This window comes from Tiliqua scincoides, chromosome 1, assembly GCF_035046505.1.
Source record: "Tiliqua scincoides isolate rTilSci1 chromosome 1, rTilSci1.hap2, whole genome shotgun sequence".
NCBI lineage: Eukaryota > Metazoa > Chordata > Lepidosauria > Squamata > Scincidae > Tiliqua > Tiliqua scincoides.
This window is the reverse complement of record NC_089821.1, coordinates 207,946,399-207,964,964: the sequence shown is the minus strand read 5'-3', so window position 1 is coordinate 207,964,964 and position 18,566 is coordinate 207,946,399. Positions and strand designations below refer to the sequence as shown.

At 43.1% G+C, this 18,566-nt stretch overlaps 1 protein-coding gene across 2 annotated transcripts in view; it reads left to right on the top strand.

Annotated features, from left to right (window-relative positions):
* Nucleotides 1-18,566, top strand: part of AHI1 (Abelson helper integration site 1) — a 107,461-nt gene that overhangs the window by 37,642 nt on the left and 51,253 nt on the right. For both annotated transcript variants that reach the window (XM_066611222.1, XM_066611223.1), the window contains 2 exons: nt 1,072-1,274; nt 11,146-11,254. In XM_066611222.1, coding sequence (XP_066467319.1) covers nt 1,072-1,274; nt 11,146-11,254 — 312 coding nt within the window. The remainder of the gene's footprint in view (nt 1-1,071; nt 1,275-11,145; nt 11,255-18,566) is intronic.

The window sequence follows — 18,566 nt, the reverse complement described above, 5'->3', positions numbered from 1 at the left end:
TGATTTCCAGCTCAGGCTCTTAGGTTCTTTAATACACCAACTTGCATGCTGGGGTCCATTCATTTTCCCAGCTTCCTTTGGATACCCTTTACGGTTGCCAGATTCTCATAGTTTCAATTGCAGAAGATTCAGAAGTCCCTTCAGATTGCAAGACTGCTGTAGTGCATAAGCTTATGCTTGAAGCTTATGCTGTGGTTAGGAAACAGCCCTGTGGTTAAAAGGAAACTGACCAATTAATGGGATCTGGCAGGTAGCCGGGTGTGTGTAGTTACTAAGTAGAACTTAACAGCCCTGTACAAAGGTCTTGCCAAAGGCATTCTCTCTCTCTCTCTCTCTCTCTCTCTCTCTCTCTCTCTCTCTCTCTCTCTCTCTCTCTGGTTAAATCTTCTCTGCAAGACTAAGCCTGCAAACCTTGCAAGCTACATCTACCTTTTTGGAGTGCATTGTCTTGTCAGTTGTTTCAGAAATAAAAGAAATAATCCTAAGGGACAACCCAGATAGGTTTAGTGCCAGTAAATATCAGAGCAGCTTTATTTTCAACTAATAAGAACAGAAGAAAGATAAAAGAGGTTATTGTATCCTTCCCAACAGCCCCTGGTGGTAGAGAATTGTTGTGACTGTGAAAACATAATAGACAGTTAGAGTTTATCAACCCAAACCGTTTGGTATATATCTGCATTGCCATTAATTTAGGGTGCTCATCCACAGCTGTGCATCAAAGTGTGCCTACCTCATGTGCATCGTAGACCAAAGTCTTCACAGGCACAACACTGTCTGAACCACATCACTCCTGCAGTCTGCTGTTTTTTGTTTTTTTTTTTGTTTGTTTTACTTTTCTGCTGTGGCTACATTGTTTGCAGTGGGTGTGTGAGGAATTTCTGGTTGCCACTTGATGTAGACGTGCCCTTACGGGTTATCTATTGGAGTGTGAAACAGGAGCTCTGTGTCTCAGTGACTCAGAATACCTGTTGCTCAAATTCAGGGCCAGTGATTCTCTTTATTGCAATTGAATTCTGAAAAGCTTTTATGAATGAATCAATTTAGTGCTATGCAAATGTTTTTCCTCTGCAGTTGCCCAGCAGGAAGCTGAAAGAGTAAAAGACTTCAGAGGCTTACACTCATCAGCATCACCCAGAGGCCCACAAATTCTTAGCGATTCTGCTGATGTTTCTGCGCAGACAAATTCCAGAATGAACCCAGCTGATGAGTTTGCCAAGGTTGCAAAAGTATCTATGAGAATGCAAAAAGTCAAACAGAAACTAGATTCTGTTACGGTACGTATGGTATTCTCCCACTAATTTCACATCTGGAGTTGGTAGAAGAAAGATGTGCTGCCTTGGGTAACTAAATTGTCTGAGCACCTTAGGGAATGTTGGTCTTTAACCAGGATGCAGTCTGATATCCTGGTTTTATGTTTTGTTGTTTTATGTCATGTTAGTGAGCAAATCATGGTTCCTGGCATTTAATGGAACGGTGGTTTGTCCTTGAAATGAAAAGCAAGTGGTTTTACTCTCCTTTCGCTTGTGAAAGGAAAGGTAATGCTGGGCAGCCCAATCCTGAGCTGCCAGGGCGCGCGGCTGCAGCGGCGCTGAGAATGGCTGCTGCCTTATCCTGTGTGCCTCAGCCTGCTGCGGGCGGCACCTTGGGAGAAGGCGACTTTCGTCCCCTTCCCCCAGGTAAGGGAAGCAGACCCACAATGGGGCTACTCACTTTACCTGCGACCAAAAGATTGGCGGTAAAATAAATCTGTCCATGTAGGGCGCTGAGCCCTACACGAACGGACAGGATGTGGTGGAGCTGAGCTCAACTGGACCCGCCTCCTGCATCCCCGCTCCCTCCCCCCAGCATGCCTCCTGCCCGCCCTCTCTTCACCCCCCGCCTCCCCATCACGCCTCCTGCCCACCCTCTCTCCGCCCTCCTCAGCCGCCTGACTTCTTTCAGGGGAAGGGAATATTTGTCCCCTTCTCCCGGGAGTGGCCCAAGCACCACAATGGGGCTACTCAAGTCTGTGCTGGCTATTTTGTCAGTGCAGTTGAGAGGCCCTGTGTCGAGCCAGGAGGCCTAATGTGGGGTTCTGGATCCAGCGGAACAGAGCTTCGCTGGTTCTGCACTGCTCCCTCCCCCCACCCCGAACACCTACCCTCACCCCGACTAACCTCTCTGCTTTCCGGAATTCATCCCTTGCTCTGGGCAGCATACCTTCAACTGGCACTGGCTCAGCACTGACCCGATGCTGAGTGTTGCAAGCCTAGCGGCCTTACAGCACGTTTGCAACACTCAGGACCGGCAAGGTGAGCTCAGGATTGGACTCTTCTTAATCAGTGTACCACACTGTTGGAGCACAATAATTAGGAAACAAAGATTGATTCATACTTCTTAATTGAATCTAAACTGTGCTGACTTCCTTTAAAGATATGCACTGATTTTATATGCAAGAAAAGTTCCTATAGGATTTAAAGAAAAGTAGTAAACTGATGAGTATGCCTTCCACAATATATTCAGCAGTTTATAATCTGAGATCAGTATAATTGAATATGAAATAGTTGTATATATAAATATTGTTGTTTCTTGAGGCAAAAGACACACACGCAAATTGTACACTTATCCTGTTATACCTGCCAAAAGCAAATGTCATAAGTGTTTCAGTACTAAATGAAGTCCTGTGTCACTCTTGAATGAAAACACATAATTGCAATTTTTGGCATGCCTTATAAATGGCAAATGTTTATATTATGTCTTCCTAAAGAATGTACAATTAGGTGTTATCTTTTGAGAATTAATATGATTAATTCAAATGCAGATGTATCCCTGCATTTATAAAAGAGTTATGGAATTTTCCATTTGTATATAACACAGTTGTAGGTATTTATGTTTAAATTAATTACCTTGAAATGACCTTCACTTTTGCCTTCTTCTTTCATTTCTCTACTATTCTCTAACATTTCTGCATCTTCTTTTTTTCTTGAGAATAATTTAAATATAATTGGCTGTTTAATAGTCATTACACCCTTTTATGCAAAAAGAAGTTTAAAGGAGTTCTCTTCCCCCCCCCCCCCCCGTGGCAATAGAAAGCTTTTCATTTTAAAGTGAAAGCTTTTCACTTTAAAGGCTTTTTTCCAGTTCTCATTTTGTCAATGCATGCAAGGTTTTTATTCAAGTTTTCCCCCCAGTATTTAATTTTTAGTGGGAAAAGATGCCAAAGCTCAAGACTGTCTGAAAATGCTGTCATCTGGTCTGGAAATTTTTACCCAAATTTATGTTGTGTTGGGATTCTCTGTAGTTAATGAGTGATAGTCACTCTGTACCTACTTAAGAGCCCTTTGATCAGTCTTTGACCATATGAAACCACCTTGTATTAAGTTAAACTTTGGTTCATTTCGCTCAGTACTGTCTTTGTATTGGCAACCTTCAGTCTCGAAAGACTATGGTATCGCGCTCTGAAAGGTGGTTCTGGCACAGCGTCTAGTGTGGCTGAAAAGGCCAATCCGGGAGTGACAAACCCTTCCACACCGGGAGCAAGTGCAGTCTGTCCCTGGTCTGTCTCCCTGGCTATGGGCCTTCCTTCTTTGCCTCTTAGCCTCAGACTGTTGGCAAAGTGTCTCTTCAAACTGGGAAAGGCCATGCTGCACAGCCTGCCTCCAAGCGGGCCGCTCAGAGGCCAGGGTTTCCCACTTGTTGAGGTCCATCCCTAAGGCCTTCAGATCCCTCTTGCAGATGTCCTTGTATCGCAGCTGTGGTCTACCTGTAGGGCGCTTTCCTTGCACGAGTTCTCCATAGAGGAGATCCTTTGGGATCCGGCCATCATCCATTCTCACGACATGACCAAGCCAACGCAGGCGTCTCTGTTTCAGCAGTGAATACATGCTAGGGATTCCAGCACGTTCCAGGACTGTGTTGTTTGGAACTTTGTCCTGCCAGGTGATGCCGAGGATGCGTCGGAGGCAGCGCATGTGGAAAGCGCTCAGTTTCCTCTCCTGTTGTGAGTGAAGAGTCCATGACTCGCTGCAGTACAGAAGTGTACTCAGGACGCAAGCTCTGTAGACCTGGATCCTGGATCCACTACTGTCTATAGCAGTGATTTTCAATCTTTTTCATCTCACGGCACAATGGTCAAGGCACACCATCGGTCTTTTGATAATTGACAAGGCACACTGTGCTGCCAGTGGGGAACTCACAACCCCCAATGGCCCTACTAATAAATGATTCTCTCCCAAATTTCCATGGCACACCAGTGTGCCACAGCACAGTGGTTGAAAATGGCTGGTCTATAGCAGTAATTCCCAAACTTTTTAGAGTCCCTAGCTGTCTGATTTATAAATGCCAAGGGGTGTGACTATAATGGTGATTGAGCAGCAGTGCTCCCCCAAAGTAGCAGAATGTTTAACCCTTGATGCACCGAGGCCGATCTGCCCTGTTTTGCAAACAACCAAAAATGGGGTCATGACCCACTGGTGGCTCCAGGACCCACAGTATGAGAACTGCTGGTCTGTGGTAACTAGTGGTGGCAGAGCTCCCAGACAATGTCTTTCCTAACCCTACTAAGAGATGCTAGCAACCAAAAATGAAACATTCTGCATTTAAAGCATGTGCTTCACCACTGAGCAGTCGCCCTTTCCCTCCGGTGCACACTCGACAATCTAAAACTCCATCTTGCTTCCTGGATTGGGTTCTTGCACTGAAAGAGTTACTGTAGGGGTTTGGCCAAAATTGAACTCTGGTAGAGTTACTAGGGAAAGCTAAGGAACCTTACCTCCCAAATGGAAAATCAAAAGCTTAATATAGTCAATCCAGTCAGATCAGGTGACCTTTTTGGTTTTTACCAACTTAGAAGTTCTAATAAGCACATGGGCTCCTTGGATTGCATGTGCTCCTTCCTTTTTAAGAGCCCCCAAGAGTAACCTTCAGGTCTGTTCATTCCAAAAGTATTATCACAGCATTTAAATCAATGCATCACTTTAAACTCATTTTACACTTTTACAGCCAAAACAACGCCAGAAAACAAGATAATTATGTCCACATTTTTGTGCATATGCATCTGGCACTTCTTTTAAATGCAAATAGTATTATATCAATGTGTAAACCTGCTACAAAGCATAGAATTCTATTATGGGCTTAGGAGTTTATATTGTGTTAAGTATCATTCCTTCTAGGACCTGTTAAATTTGTCAGCGTTCTGGTTTTTCCCCCCTCTTCTGTAGAGAACGGGATTTAAAATGCTACTTGACAAAGGGCCCATCTCTCTTACCCTTCTCAGCACCAGTGGTATACACATACTTTCAGCTCTGGGTGTTGCAAATGTGCCATAAAGCACATTCGCAACACCTGGGGAAAAGGAAGAATTGCCACCTGCCCAACACTGGGAGGTCACCTGCAATGAGCCGGTGGCAGTAAGTAGCACCACCAGGTGGCAATGCAGCTTTTCAAGGTGGGGGAGGCATTCTGGAACGGGGTGCAGGAAACGGAGCAGCCCAGGAGAGGGGCGGGACTGGCAGAGGCCTCCTCCGCCAGATCCTATGCCCGACGCTGGGCTGCAAAGCCTAACACAGGGCTTCTCAAGCAAAATTGAGTGTTGGGAGAGTTAGAACAGACAAAAGAAAATATTTCTTTACTCAGCATGTGGTTGGTCTATGGAACTCCTTGCCACAGGATGTGGTGATGGCATCTGGCCTGGACGCCTTTAAAAGGGGATTGGACAAGTTTCTGGAGGAAAAATCCATTACAGGTTACAAGCCATGATGTGTATGTGCGACCTCCTGATTTTAGAAATGGGCTATGTCAGAATGCCAGGTGCAAGGGAGGGCACCAGGATGCAAGTCTCTTGTCATCTGGTGTGCTTCCTGGGGCATTTGGTGGGCTGTTGTGAGATACAGGAAGCTGGACTAGATGGGCCTATGGCCTGATCCAGTGGGGCTGTTCTTATGTTCTTATGTAAAATAGCTGGCACAGATTTGAATAGCCCCATTGTGGGATCTGGGGCTTTTCTTGGGGGAAGGGGACAAAAGTCCCCCTCCCTTGAAGAGACCTCCAGCAGCTTCTCTGCCCCCTCTGGATACACTGGTAGCCATTTTGGCACCACTGCATGTGGCGATGCCGGAGAGCTTAGGATTGGGCCACGGTTCCCACAGAGTTACTGCCTGAGAAGACTAATTCAGTTTAATGCAGATATTAAATATACCAGAGACTGTTCTGCAACTTCATAGTGAAGTTGTTTTGGCATCTATTCTAATTTCATGATAATAAAATAATCATTACCATTAAGTTAATGTCGGTAATTGAAAAAGCAAGATATCCCATGTGAAGATCTTACTCAACCCCATTATGCCAGGTGTATCGTTTTACTGCTAGTTAAAAAAAAATATGGAAAACACTTTTTGCAAAGAAATATGTCAGGATGAGAGGCACCATTCTGTTCCAGTGTGCAGTTGTTGATTTAGTAATGTTTTCTTGAAAACTTTCATGCAAGAAATTCCTTTGTTCCCATTTTTCAATGCAATCATAAATGAGTCCTATTGAAGAAAGTGATCTTACTTCTGAGTGAACATGTAACATATTGTGCTGTTAGAATTCAATTTAAGGGTAGAATGACCTTGATAAGAAGGTTCTGGGTGGCTGCTGATCCTTGCGTAGTTTTGATTGTGCGATCCTCTTTGACTCTGCTCCTGTTCTTCCCATCTGCCTCCGTTTGACTCGGGGAAGGCTTCGGGTTTAATGGTTTAGCCATGCTATCCAGTCTCTATAGAAAAGCCCTATGTGCATTCGGACTCCATTTTTTCCTAGTTGTTACTTTACTCTAGAATTAACATTCCATTTCTTTATTTGTGTTATATAGAAATTGTGCTGCTGCTGCTGTTTTTGATTTATTAATTATATTATTTACATTTTTAATTATAAACTGCGCTAGTCAGTCCTTGGACTGAAGAATGGGGGAAATATTTGTAATATAAATAATATTAATTTAAAGAGAATAAAAAGCATTGCAATTTTTGTTGCATGCCACGTTGCCTTGTTTCTCCAAAACCTTAATTGTTTGGAAGGGAAAATTTCTTCCATCTTCTTCAGCATAAGAGTGCTTTGGAAGATAGTATGATTTCAAGGCAGGCCTGCTGCCTAGAAACCCACCCACTCCCCATTTCAGGAAATAAGCACTGCCTAAGAAATTTCAGGCCCCATATTTATTATTATTATTGTTGTTGTTGTTGTTGTTGTTGTTGTTGTTGTTGTTGTTGTTGTTGTTGTTGTTGTTATTATTATTATTATTATTATTATTATTATTATTAACAGTATTTATATACCGCTTTTTGACTAAAAGTTCACAAAGCAGTTTACAGAGAAAAATCAAATAACTAAATGGCTCCCTGTCCCAAAAGGGCTCACAATCTAAAAAGATACAAATGAATACCAGCAGACAGCCACTAGAACAGACAGTGCTGGGGTGAGGAGGGCCAGTTACTCTCCCCCTGCTAAAAAAAAGAGCACCCACTTGAAAAACTGCCTCTTACCCAGTTAGCAGGGGTTAATGGGGTACCTTTAGATGATAGGTACAGTAAGAATTAGAGTGATACTACTCAGCAGAAAAGCAAATAAAGAGAAAAGCATATTGGTGCAAGAAAACGATATTCTGGAGCATAAGCATGGTATTGTGCCAAGAAGGAAAACTGGATGAGGATATGGTACTGGACTGAGGATAAGAATTCCAGTTCTCTTAATGTCATGGTGTGTTATCTAGTAATGCTTTGATGGGAGTAGGTGGGCTCTCACTGAGTAATAGGAATTGTCCAGTGCACTTGCCTGCAGAGGGGCTGAATCAGGCTTATAGTGATACAGTAGCTGGTCATAGTCAAAGCAGCTTTCTTAAGTTTAGCTGTCGCATATGCTGCCTTTGGAATAAGCAGCATTTCCTTTAATGACTAGTTTTCATAGAACTCTTGTATACTGTCCCCTAAGCAGAAGCACTCGTGTTCAAAATGCCAATGGAATTTTGGAAAAATTTTTAAAAAATGATTTTTTCATTGAATTATTTCCTTGTGCCAGGTGGTGGCTTTGTCCTTTGTCCGTAATCTGTGAGTAATAAATGACATTTAAAGAGTAAGAATAATATTATTTGTATTCAGGATCAAAGCTTGGGTTTGCATGGGATATTGTGAAACCGTGTTTTTATACTGAGGTGGTTTTGCATATGGAGCTACTCCAGAATAGAACAAAGGAGCTTGCAGATTTTCTTATACTGGACTATTGTCAAGTTTCATAGTCTTGACAAAATAATGATTTAAGAACTGTTCTTTGTTAAAGAACAGCATGTCCTTAAGGCACCAAACTTTAAAAAAAAAGCACCCTTAAAAACTAAAGCACAAGTTACACTCCTGACTTTGCCAGCCTAATTTGACTTGCAAGCATATATGAAAATTTTGATTCTATTAGTTGAAAAGGTCACAACGCTGAGTTATCAAGGAGAAAACCATAGAAATGGTTGGTAGGTTGTCCGGTCTTGAACTCTTTGGGGTTCTTTTTATTTTTGTGTGCAATTCACTTTTTTTAACATGAAAATTAGGTCTAGTGAAAATGAGTATTTGCATAATTTACATAGAGCTGCCATAATACAAAAAGAGAATGCAAAGTGGCTTTGTTTAAACTTGGCAGAAAGTATGTGGACTTTATCTGTTTAAAAAACACACATGAATTTTTTTGGAACTTTTACTCAACCCAGGCTTTGTAGTAAACTGTCTTTGATAGAACTGTGGTTTTTGCATTAAGCAAGCAAAGTATATTGTGAAAAAATGAGTTGATTGGTGTTGGCTATCTTAGCCAACCTTTCCTTGTTGTTGAAAAGGTGTTTAGCAATCCCTTCCCACAGCCTGCATTTCAGAAATAATGATTGCTTCACTGTAATTGTTCCATAGGTGTTATTACATGCTGCTTTATTTAGTGAAAGTAGGCAAAAAGTGAAGGGCAGTTAACTTTTTAAAAAATTGCGTTGGAATGAACTATTCAAATTTATCTCATCATCCCTTCAAATATAATCATCAACTATATTTATGTTTGATGTATGTTTATTTATTGATAAATTATTTATTAATCCCAGCTTTTAATTAATTAATTGATTAACTATTTATTAATTACAGCAACTGATAACACGTTGACTCTAGAGAGCCCGCTGGAGCTCTTCTGCGGCTTATATTGGGGCACGCTGATTTCTCCCCCTCTCCTGTTCATTGACCATGAGTAGAGCTGGCAACAGGGGGGGGTAAAGGAGGGTGATGTTGTGCATCGCTCACCTACCTGTCCGATCACTTAATTGCCCTTAATTTTTATGTGCATTTTTAAGAAATAGAAGTCAGTTTACAAGAATGAATTCTTATAAATAATCTTCAAAACAGAAGATTCATCTGAGCTGTTTTATAGATCTAATTCACAGTCTTGACATTTGAGTTGCTGCTAAAAATCTAAGCATCCATACCTTCTATTCAGAGGGCCAATTTACAGATAGGAAATTCTTCCATGAAGTCAAGTATGTAATTACATGACTTTGTGGAGAAGGTCTTGTGTGAAATAGGCTGTGAATGGAGGGACCAGCAGCCATCTTTATAACTACAGAAGCACTTTGTCCAAAAATGATGATCACAGAGATGGTTGCCAGCTTCCTTCACGTACACCAGGATCACTATGGGCACAATTCTAACCTGCACTGGAACAGGCAAGCTGACTGACCATCACAGGTTTGTTGCAGGCTGGGGAGCAACTTGGAGTAAGGAGATTTCATTCTCCTTACCCCGAGAAATGCCCCAGGCAGCCTTGCGGGGCTACTCAGATCTGTGCCCGTGATTTCCCGGGGCACAAATCCAAGTGGTCTGTGGAGCACTGCCTGGGCCGGAGACGAGGAGGGGGGTTATGATCCAGCCTGCGCCACCGCAGCTGGTTTCACCCCCTCCTAGGCCCTCTGCCCCCTGGGCCATCTCCCCATCCTAAAATGCCTCCTCCCTGCCTCTGTTTCTCCCTACTGTCACCCTCACCCTTTCCCCCATGTCTTGTGCCGGTTCAGGTTAGTGTTAGGATTGCGCTGCCCATGGTGTGTGTACAGCTTGTGGTGTATCTGTATAGAGTTGTGTGGGTGAACTTTGCGACATGAATTGGCCCTAAATTTAATCAGGCTTTTGTCAGCAAAGGACTTTACGGGGGCGGGGAGGAGGCAGGTGGGAGGTGTGCCAGGAGGAAGGAGGAGGGAGGGAGGGAGGCAGGTCTGTGGAGCTCCGCTCCACCAGATCCAAGGCATTCGTGTGGGGCTCCGCAGTAAAGTGAGTAGCCCCATTGCGGGACTGCTTCCCTTACCCAGGAGAAGGGGACAAAAGTAGATGCATTTCGAAGGAAAGAATAGAAATTCAAAAATTTGCATTTTGAAAAGATGTACTAGTGATACTTTAAAAGCAGATACATTAAAAGATAATTGACTGTATCCTGTCTTCTAGAGGAAAACACCAAGACTTCCTTTTGGCACCCTTTTTGCTTTAATTGCTATGTCAACAATGTCCCCTTCTCCTGAGGTGCTGCCTACAGTAGCCCAAGGTGCGCGGGATCCAGTGGCAGCCATTCTCAGCGCCGCCAAGCCTGGGTGCCCCAGGCAGCTCAGGATTGGGCTATAAGTGGATTATAGTAAAATCCAAAACCCTTACAAGAAAACAAGTTAGTACCCTGAAAAAAACAGAAATTAAAATTTTTATGTACACCTTAAGCCTAATAGAAGATATGTCAGCAAGTAATGTTATCAGAATAAAAATACAAAGAACTTTTTGTCCACTATAAATGGAGAGAAATATTTATTACCTTGAAATAAATGGAGAGAAATATTTATTATACCTTGATATTTAGAGATCACATTGCTGACATAGCAATTAAAGCAAAAAGGATGCCAAAAGGAAGTCTTGGTGTTTTCCTCTAGAAGACAGGATACAGTCAATTATCTTTTAATGTATCTGCTTTTAAAGTATCACTAGTATATCTTTTCAAAATGCAAATTTTCGAATTTCTATTCTTGCCTTCGAAATGCATCTACTGTGTCACTGATTTAACAATAATGTTTTGCATATAAATACACACGCACACAACATTTTTGTGTCTCCATCATGAAATTAAAATTTAATTTTCCTTTTATAGGCCAGCTCCGGTCCCTTGCTTCCTAGTCCTTCTCTACTTTCACCACACTCCAAATTAAGGCTGGCAAGCAGATTGAACGAACCATGGATTCATCTTCCTACTCAAAGTGGTAATGTGATTTACTCCTTTTCTATTGAATGCTTTCTTTGCTTCTGTGGTACATTAACAGTGCCATCCTTTGCTCTAGTGGCAACAGTATCCCTCATATACAAGTGAAGTGTCTAGCATGTTCAAGCAATTTCTAAGCCTGTTCAGCACAAAGTGAGAGGGCTAAGCAAGAGACCAAACAACTCCATGGATATGCGATCCTCCTAGTAAATGTACCAGCATTCGTAGTAACACCAACCCCATCCACCAGTCATGGGAAGGCTTCTCACTGATGTTCCCACGTTGGTCAGACTTGCAGACAACCCTTGCAGCTTGAACACTGGCAGCCAAGAACATAAGAACAGCCCCACTGGATCAGGCCATAGGCCTGAAATAGCCAAGAAATGCTGCCAAGTGAACCAGTGAGAACAGTGGCAGATGCAGGTCCAATAAGTGGCTGCTGCCATACCACTGCACCTGCAGGCAGCCCTTGAATGGAAGGAGCTAGCTGGAGCCACCACTAATGCTGATGCTCCTTCTGGGTGCTCCTCCAGAAAAAACCAACATAGCAGCTGCTACTACTGACATCCATGTAAGTCTACTCCCATGACAGCAGCACATCCATGTAACCTGACTGACAAAATAATGCCACAGTGCCTAGCAGTGCATGAACTAATGTGGCTCAGGTAGCAAGGAGCCAAAAGCAGAGAGCAACCAGGAATCCCAGCCTCCAGAGCAAACACTCTTACTCCATTTGTACAAATGCACGCTACCATGAAATACCTGTTTGGTTGCAACAGGTCAAAGGAAGCTAGATGGCTCTTGTGGAAAATGGCGCTGGACAGCGATAAGAGGAGCCCCAGAAACATTCAAGCAAGCCGTGATGCTGGTGTTCCACAACACAGGCACCCAGGCTGGTAGCCAAGCAAGACTGTTTTGAGCCCTGCAAGGGACAAAATAGGAGATGAACGTAGGTCTTGAACCTATACTGACTAGTTCACAGGGCTGCTTTCTAACTACTCAGCCACAGCTAAGGACGTACAAAATGTACTTCATGGAGCATTGAATGTCCTGCAACACCACAAACAGGCACCTCTGACTTGGAGAAGTACCTTCTGCAGCACCATTTTCTCTGCTGTTTAGGGTTGCACTGAAACTCTGTGGCAATGACTATTCTGCTCCATTTGCACAGCTACAGTCTTGGAAAAACAAAAGGGCTCAAGATGAGTGTTTGGTCAACAGTGGAAATGGTTTGGAGTACCTGACATTCACCAATTGAATACAGATACTCGATGCAAGTTGTTACAGAAACAATAACTGAGAAGCTATCGTTTAAAATGCATAATTATTGGGATAAACAATGAGTCAAGATCACTCATATCTTAATGAAGGCTATCCTGGATGCCCTTGTCATTGCCGAATGTGCTAGGCCCTGCGGATGCCAGAGTGGTCTGGCTGGATCAGCAGATTGGAAGAAGGTGGAGCCAAAAGAGATGGGAAGCCTCAAAAGTTGTGAGGCTAGACATAGGGGAGGAGCAGAGAGAGGAGTGGACAAAGACAGGAGGAGAAGAGAGAAAGTTGAAGAGAATGTAGACACATGTGACAAGAAAAGGGAAGGCACAGTGAGATAGGAAAGGAAAGAGAGAGGAGGAGATAAGCTGGAGTGGGATATGAGGAGGAAGGGTTTGAAGAAGGAAAGGAGGTGGGAGACATCAGAGGTGAAGAGACAGTGTCCGGTGGGGAAGACGAGAGCAGATGAAATGGGAATTGACCGGGGGACAATAAGCTAATGAGGGAAATATAGAAGAAGGTGCAAAGGGCAGTAAGGAGAGGCCTGGGTGGTAGTCCAGTGCAATAACTCCTTTTCTAGTAGGAATCTTGGGGATCCAGCTGACAACCCCCCAAAACCACTCTAGAGTTCAGTTTGGCAGAAGGTCCACGGTGGTCTTGACGGTTCTTTCCTGACAAATCTCACCTGCTGACTCAGCAGTGTTAATTATAATTGTACGAGGTCTCCAGCCCTAGTGAAGTTAACAGGTGGGGGGATACTGAAACCCCTGGTGGACCACTGGTGAACTGTAAAGATTACAGTGAGTTGCTCTGCCTTGTATTCTTCAATAAGCCCCATCCTGCATCATGTTACGTCCCGGCATGGTGATAGAACAAGAGAAATCCCAGGTTTGTCTTTCTCTTTGCCTTCTGCCATTGAACGTCCTCTGTGGGAGGAGGTGAAGGGGCCTGGGGCCCCACATAAGGATTGTACATACATAAATAAAAAAGCCAGCTCCTATGTTCCGTCCCTTTCTTGTAACTGATACAGAGTGAGGTTTTTGCAGGTGGAGCTATTTCAGGAAGGTCCCTTTTTAGTTTGATAGGACATGATATAAGGCCCAAAATCTCATACAGAGTGTCATGGGGAGCTTTCTCCTGACCATACAAAATATAGTTCCCAAGCATATACAAGGTTTTCCTCCCAAACACACTTACAGAGCCATAACAAGGGCAGAGTCTAAGGGGCACTCACCCTGGGCACTTTGCCAATCGGGGGTGCATGACTGCCCTCATTACGGAGGAGGTGCTGGAGGCTTCACGCGTTCCTCCCGCTCCATCCCCTGTGGAGCGTCCCAGCCTTCATGGAGAAAAAACAGCACCCAAAGCAGCCACAACGAGCACCCCCTCCTCTGAGGAAAACCTGGAAGTGATGTCGCTGCCCAGGGTGCCAGGGTGATCTGTTATGGCTCTGCACGCATACGCACATGTTTCCTGTGTTCCGCAGGTGCAACCTGTTTACTTTCTGTAACAAGGCAGTGTCTGCTACCTGGCTCTACTGGTTGGCTTTGAGTAAATGTAACAGGGTCAGAAAAGTAAGATTTCTTTCCTCTCATCACTGTCATGAAAATAGGCTCTTAAATGGACTCTAGCATGTGTTTGGTCCGATTCATCAGCGAGAACTCCGTTCTGAGAAGGGTACATACTTATGCAATTGTCTCCTATAACACAGACCTACACATATTTTGTTGTCGTAAAAGTTAGATCTATTTTTGGGTGTATTTGAGGTCCTGAATCCAAAAATTGCATCATTTTACCCAATTAGCTCTACTTTTGGGGAGTATGGCATAGCCACCTTATTTGCTGATTCAGGCAACTTCCTTGTGAGGAAGTCGTGGTGTCAACTTCTTCACCAGGAAGCTGCTTGAATCAACATATAAGGTGGCTACTGTACTCCCTCCCCCCCAAAAAAAACGAGAGCAATCAGGCAAAACCGATGCCATGTTTGAATTCAGTTCCCCAAAAATATCCTAAATTTGTTCAAACATCCTTGGCAACTAAAAAAGAAGTTTCTTTTTTTTTTTGTAGGCCTGTGTAATTGTTAAGCATGCAGCATATTCAGAATCTATAATTTCCCAAGGTTTTCGAGATTCTATTCTACATCTCTAAGATAGCGTTCTTGACAGGAGCTCAGTTTCAAGCAGTAACACCCTTCACATGCTATAACTGTTCATTCATGTGTCTGTAATCCCATTATTGGCAAGACTAGCTATGTAACAGCACCTTTTAAAAGTGGAATACATTCTTTCAGTTAGGAAAATGAAGCTTAGGAAGTAGACAGTATTTCAAAAATGTAATTTTAGTAGATCTTTCAAAAACACAACTTGAATATTAAGATTTAAGGAAAAACAATTTTAAATATTATGGAGTGTATAGTTTCATAGATTTTCCCATGAGAAAATCTTAGATGATATTGGGCTACATTGTTATAATCTCCGTGCCACAGAAGAATTGTTTTTATAGTGATGTGGGAAAAATTCATTCATTTTCCATATCTTTCACCATTAACTATAAACTGTGAAGAAGGGAATCTGTAATATATTGACTTGTCTCTAAAGTCTTGCTTTGGCTATTGTTATATTTTACCACAAGAATAAGTAGCAGCTCTAAACATTCCTTGTCATCACCTTCTTCACTTTACATGCTGAATTGTTTATTGTCTTTCCAAAAGTTGGGCATTTCCGTGATTCTTATTGAAATGGATCTGTCATTTATATAATCTTTTACAAGCTCAGAATACAAGATGTGTTAATTTTTGTTGATCCAAAAACAAAAAGAATCTTCCAAGGGCATTGTTTATTTTTTTCTTCCTGACATGTATCAAAGGATTTGGAATAGGTGTTGCATTATCTCAAAGGCTTTTAGTGTGTCAGCAGTGAATGGGTTCTTAAGTAGAATTTCCTTGAAGCTTTTACTGAACCTTTTTTCAGAATCTATGCATTGACATTGTTCTTTAGAAATAGAGTAGCAAGTAGCCAGCATCCAAAGTGCTGTGCAAAAGCTAAATTGAAATACACACTTAACTAAGCTGAAGATCATGACTTGATAGTGCAGCCATAACTGGAGAAGTGTGAGTGTGTGTTTGAGAAAGTGTTACTTCATCCATCTTTTATTCTCTTTTATTTAAGGCATATACTTAAATACCTGTACTTGCTGCTCAGTACCTACCTGAAGAGCATGGGACATATCTGTAACGTGACTATTTCATGGACTGATGGCAACAGGCCTCAGTTCCGTAAGTCAGGAAGGCCAAAATTTTAAAGACCTGAAAGATATCCGCTCCCCCAGGCCGCAATTAATCTAACTGAGCTCTGCCTAATCCAAAAGCCAATTGACCCAACCAGCTGCAAAATTCAGATGGTGTTTATTGGTTCCAAATCCTGCTGGAAGAACAAAATTGTACCTTGTGACCACAACAGCCACCTAGGAGCTCCTGATTCTGTGAAAAACAAGTTTAATAAAACAAAAGAAAGGTTCTTAACTCCATGATCTGTGCCAACCTATTAGAATTTAATCAAGGAAGCTTGTTTGTGAACCAGTAGGCTTCCAGACTAGCCATCACACCTTCAACTGGATGTGAAAGGCAAATGCCAAACCCAGTAGGTGTCTTCAACCAGCAACAGAGGATCCCTTGTTTGAGTCACCCTACTAATTCCATAGGATTCTATGGGGGGAAATTATATAAAAACTCTGAGCACTTGAACCTCATGTTCTTTGCTTGCTATCCTGCAGTGGTTTCAGTCTGTGGAACATTAACCCACTGGTGCTGCAGCATATCATCTTCCCATTCCAGTCAATGTGTGTTGTCAACACTTCCCAAAGTCCTGCCTAGCACCCAGAAACCAAAATGGAGTTTGGTTAGGCTGTACATGTGTTGCGAAAAAGAGGATGTTCATAACACATCCAAGGACCCCCATAACAGGTACTCTGTTCTCTTTTCCTTCCAACCTTTCTCTCCTGTCTCCCTGAGCAAAGGTTGTTTAACTAACCTTTGTGACCACCTTTCAACATGCCTCATTCGTCCAGGAAAGTAGCATGGCTCCCTTGCCTTGCTTCTCCCTGTGGTTAAGGCTATTGCCTAACTGCATGCTGGGGTTTGCTTCATGGCTCTCTTTCCCTGGGAGAACCCACTTTATTCAGGAGGTTCACCTGGCTTTGGCTTTCCTGCCCTGCAGTCCCTGCAATGCAGTACACTCAAGCCTTGCAGAAATTGATTGGTAACCTTTGTCCTAAGCACAGCCTTGCCAAAGACCCACCAGCTCTCTTCTGTCTTTTCCTGTCTCATGTTTAGTCAAATTGATGGCATGCTTAGTGTTTCTAATTCTCCCACTCTCTGTGAATGTGCTTTGTGTGTGTGTGAAAGAGAGAAAGAGAGAATTTAGTTTCTTTTTCAACAGTTTCAGGGAAGGCCCAGGGTTAACTTCGGGCCTCCATCAAATAAATTTCTGTAGCTGATCCACCAAGAGCTGCAAAATAGGACTTTTCTGTTGGAACACTTTCTGAGGTTTGGGACATTGTTTACAAGCATTTATTCAATGGGAGACTAACTTTCCCACCGTGTGGGTGAAATGATTTCATGGCCTGCCTCCAATCTCATTTTTTGCCTATAGTCCTTGGTTCATGCTACAGAGAGCCACCGTCAGACACATCCTTTCACTAGGGTCTGAATCCTTCTCCATTTCTTTCACTTATCTCCCCAAGTTTTCTTTCTTCCTTCCTTGTACTCTAAAACCCACTTCTTTCAGACCAGGTCTTTCTGTGAAGCCTACCAAATCTGTCTACATCCCTTCTACCCCTTCTTTCCCATTTCACACTCTGCTCTCTTTGTCCATCTAAGGAATTCCTCTTTCCTCTCTCTTCCATCTCTTTCCCTGCTAACAACAGCTTATATAAAGGATCTGCTCATGAGTGAATTGGTCAGACGTAGTTTTTCCCTGCCTAGCTGTAGAGATTGAGTGAGCAAGTCTAGTTACTCACTTCGTTTCCTTTTTGAATCATGATAACAACTCCTTTTGTTCACTTTTCAGTCATGCCTTCCTCTTCCTTTCCTCCCCAAATATTATAGCAATGCCACTGGCCACTGAGTAGGATCCTTGCACACAAATTTGTTTTCCCCCATGTGCCCATGTAACCAGTGTACTGCCAGTAACCGGGGGTCAGGGGGAGAGAATGTCACTGTATGAATCTTGAGGATGACATGCAAGAAATGCCAAATAGCAAATGGTTCACACATGCATTTTTATCACCTGAGAATTACAAATGACTTACCAAATATGTGAATGGGCTATAGCACATATTACAGATGGATTTTCCACATAACTCCATATCCGTTCAAACGTGATGGTTTTCAGTGGTCTCAGTTCAGTTGCCAGTCATCGATGACACAGTATTTAAGAGCCCAATCCTAAGGGCTTGAGTGCCTGCAGTACAAGTGTATCACTGGCACTAGGTGTCACAAATGTGCCATAAAATATATTTGCAGTACCTGGGGAAGAGGGGGTGCCAGCACTGGGCTATAGGATTGAGAGGACACCCACAACAAGCCGCTGGGGGTAAATAGCATCGCTGGGTGGTGATGCAGCTTTTCAGGGCAGGGGTTTAGCGTTCCAGGGCAGGGAAAGGAAGGGAAGTGTGGAACAGAGGAGGGACCAGCCCAAGAGGGGGGTGAGACCAGTGGAGGCCTCCTCTGCCAGATCCTATGCCCTGAATCAGGCTGAGAAGCCCGACATGGGACCTCTCCAGTCTGTACTAATAATAAAAATAATAATAAAACTTTATTTTTATCCCGCCCTTCTCCCAAAAAGGGACCCAGCAAAATACTAGCAAAATAGCTTTCCTTGGGGGAAGGGGATGAAAGTCCTCTTCCCCCGAGAAGACCTCCGGTTACCTCTCTGCCCCACTGGATACAGCAGCAGCCATTTCAGCATGACTGGGCTCAGTGGTGCTAGGGAGGATAGGATTGGGTTGTAAGTGTCAAGCAGGAAATCAATGTAATGTATATACAT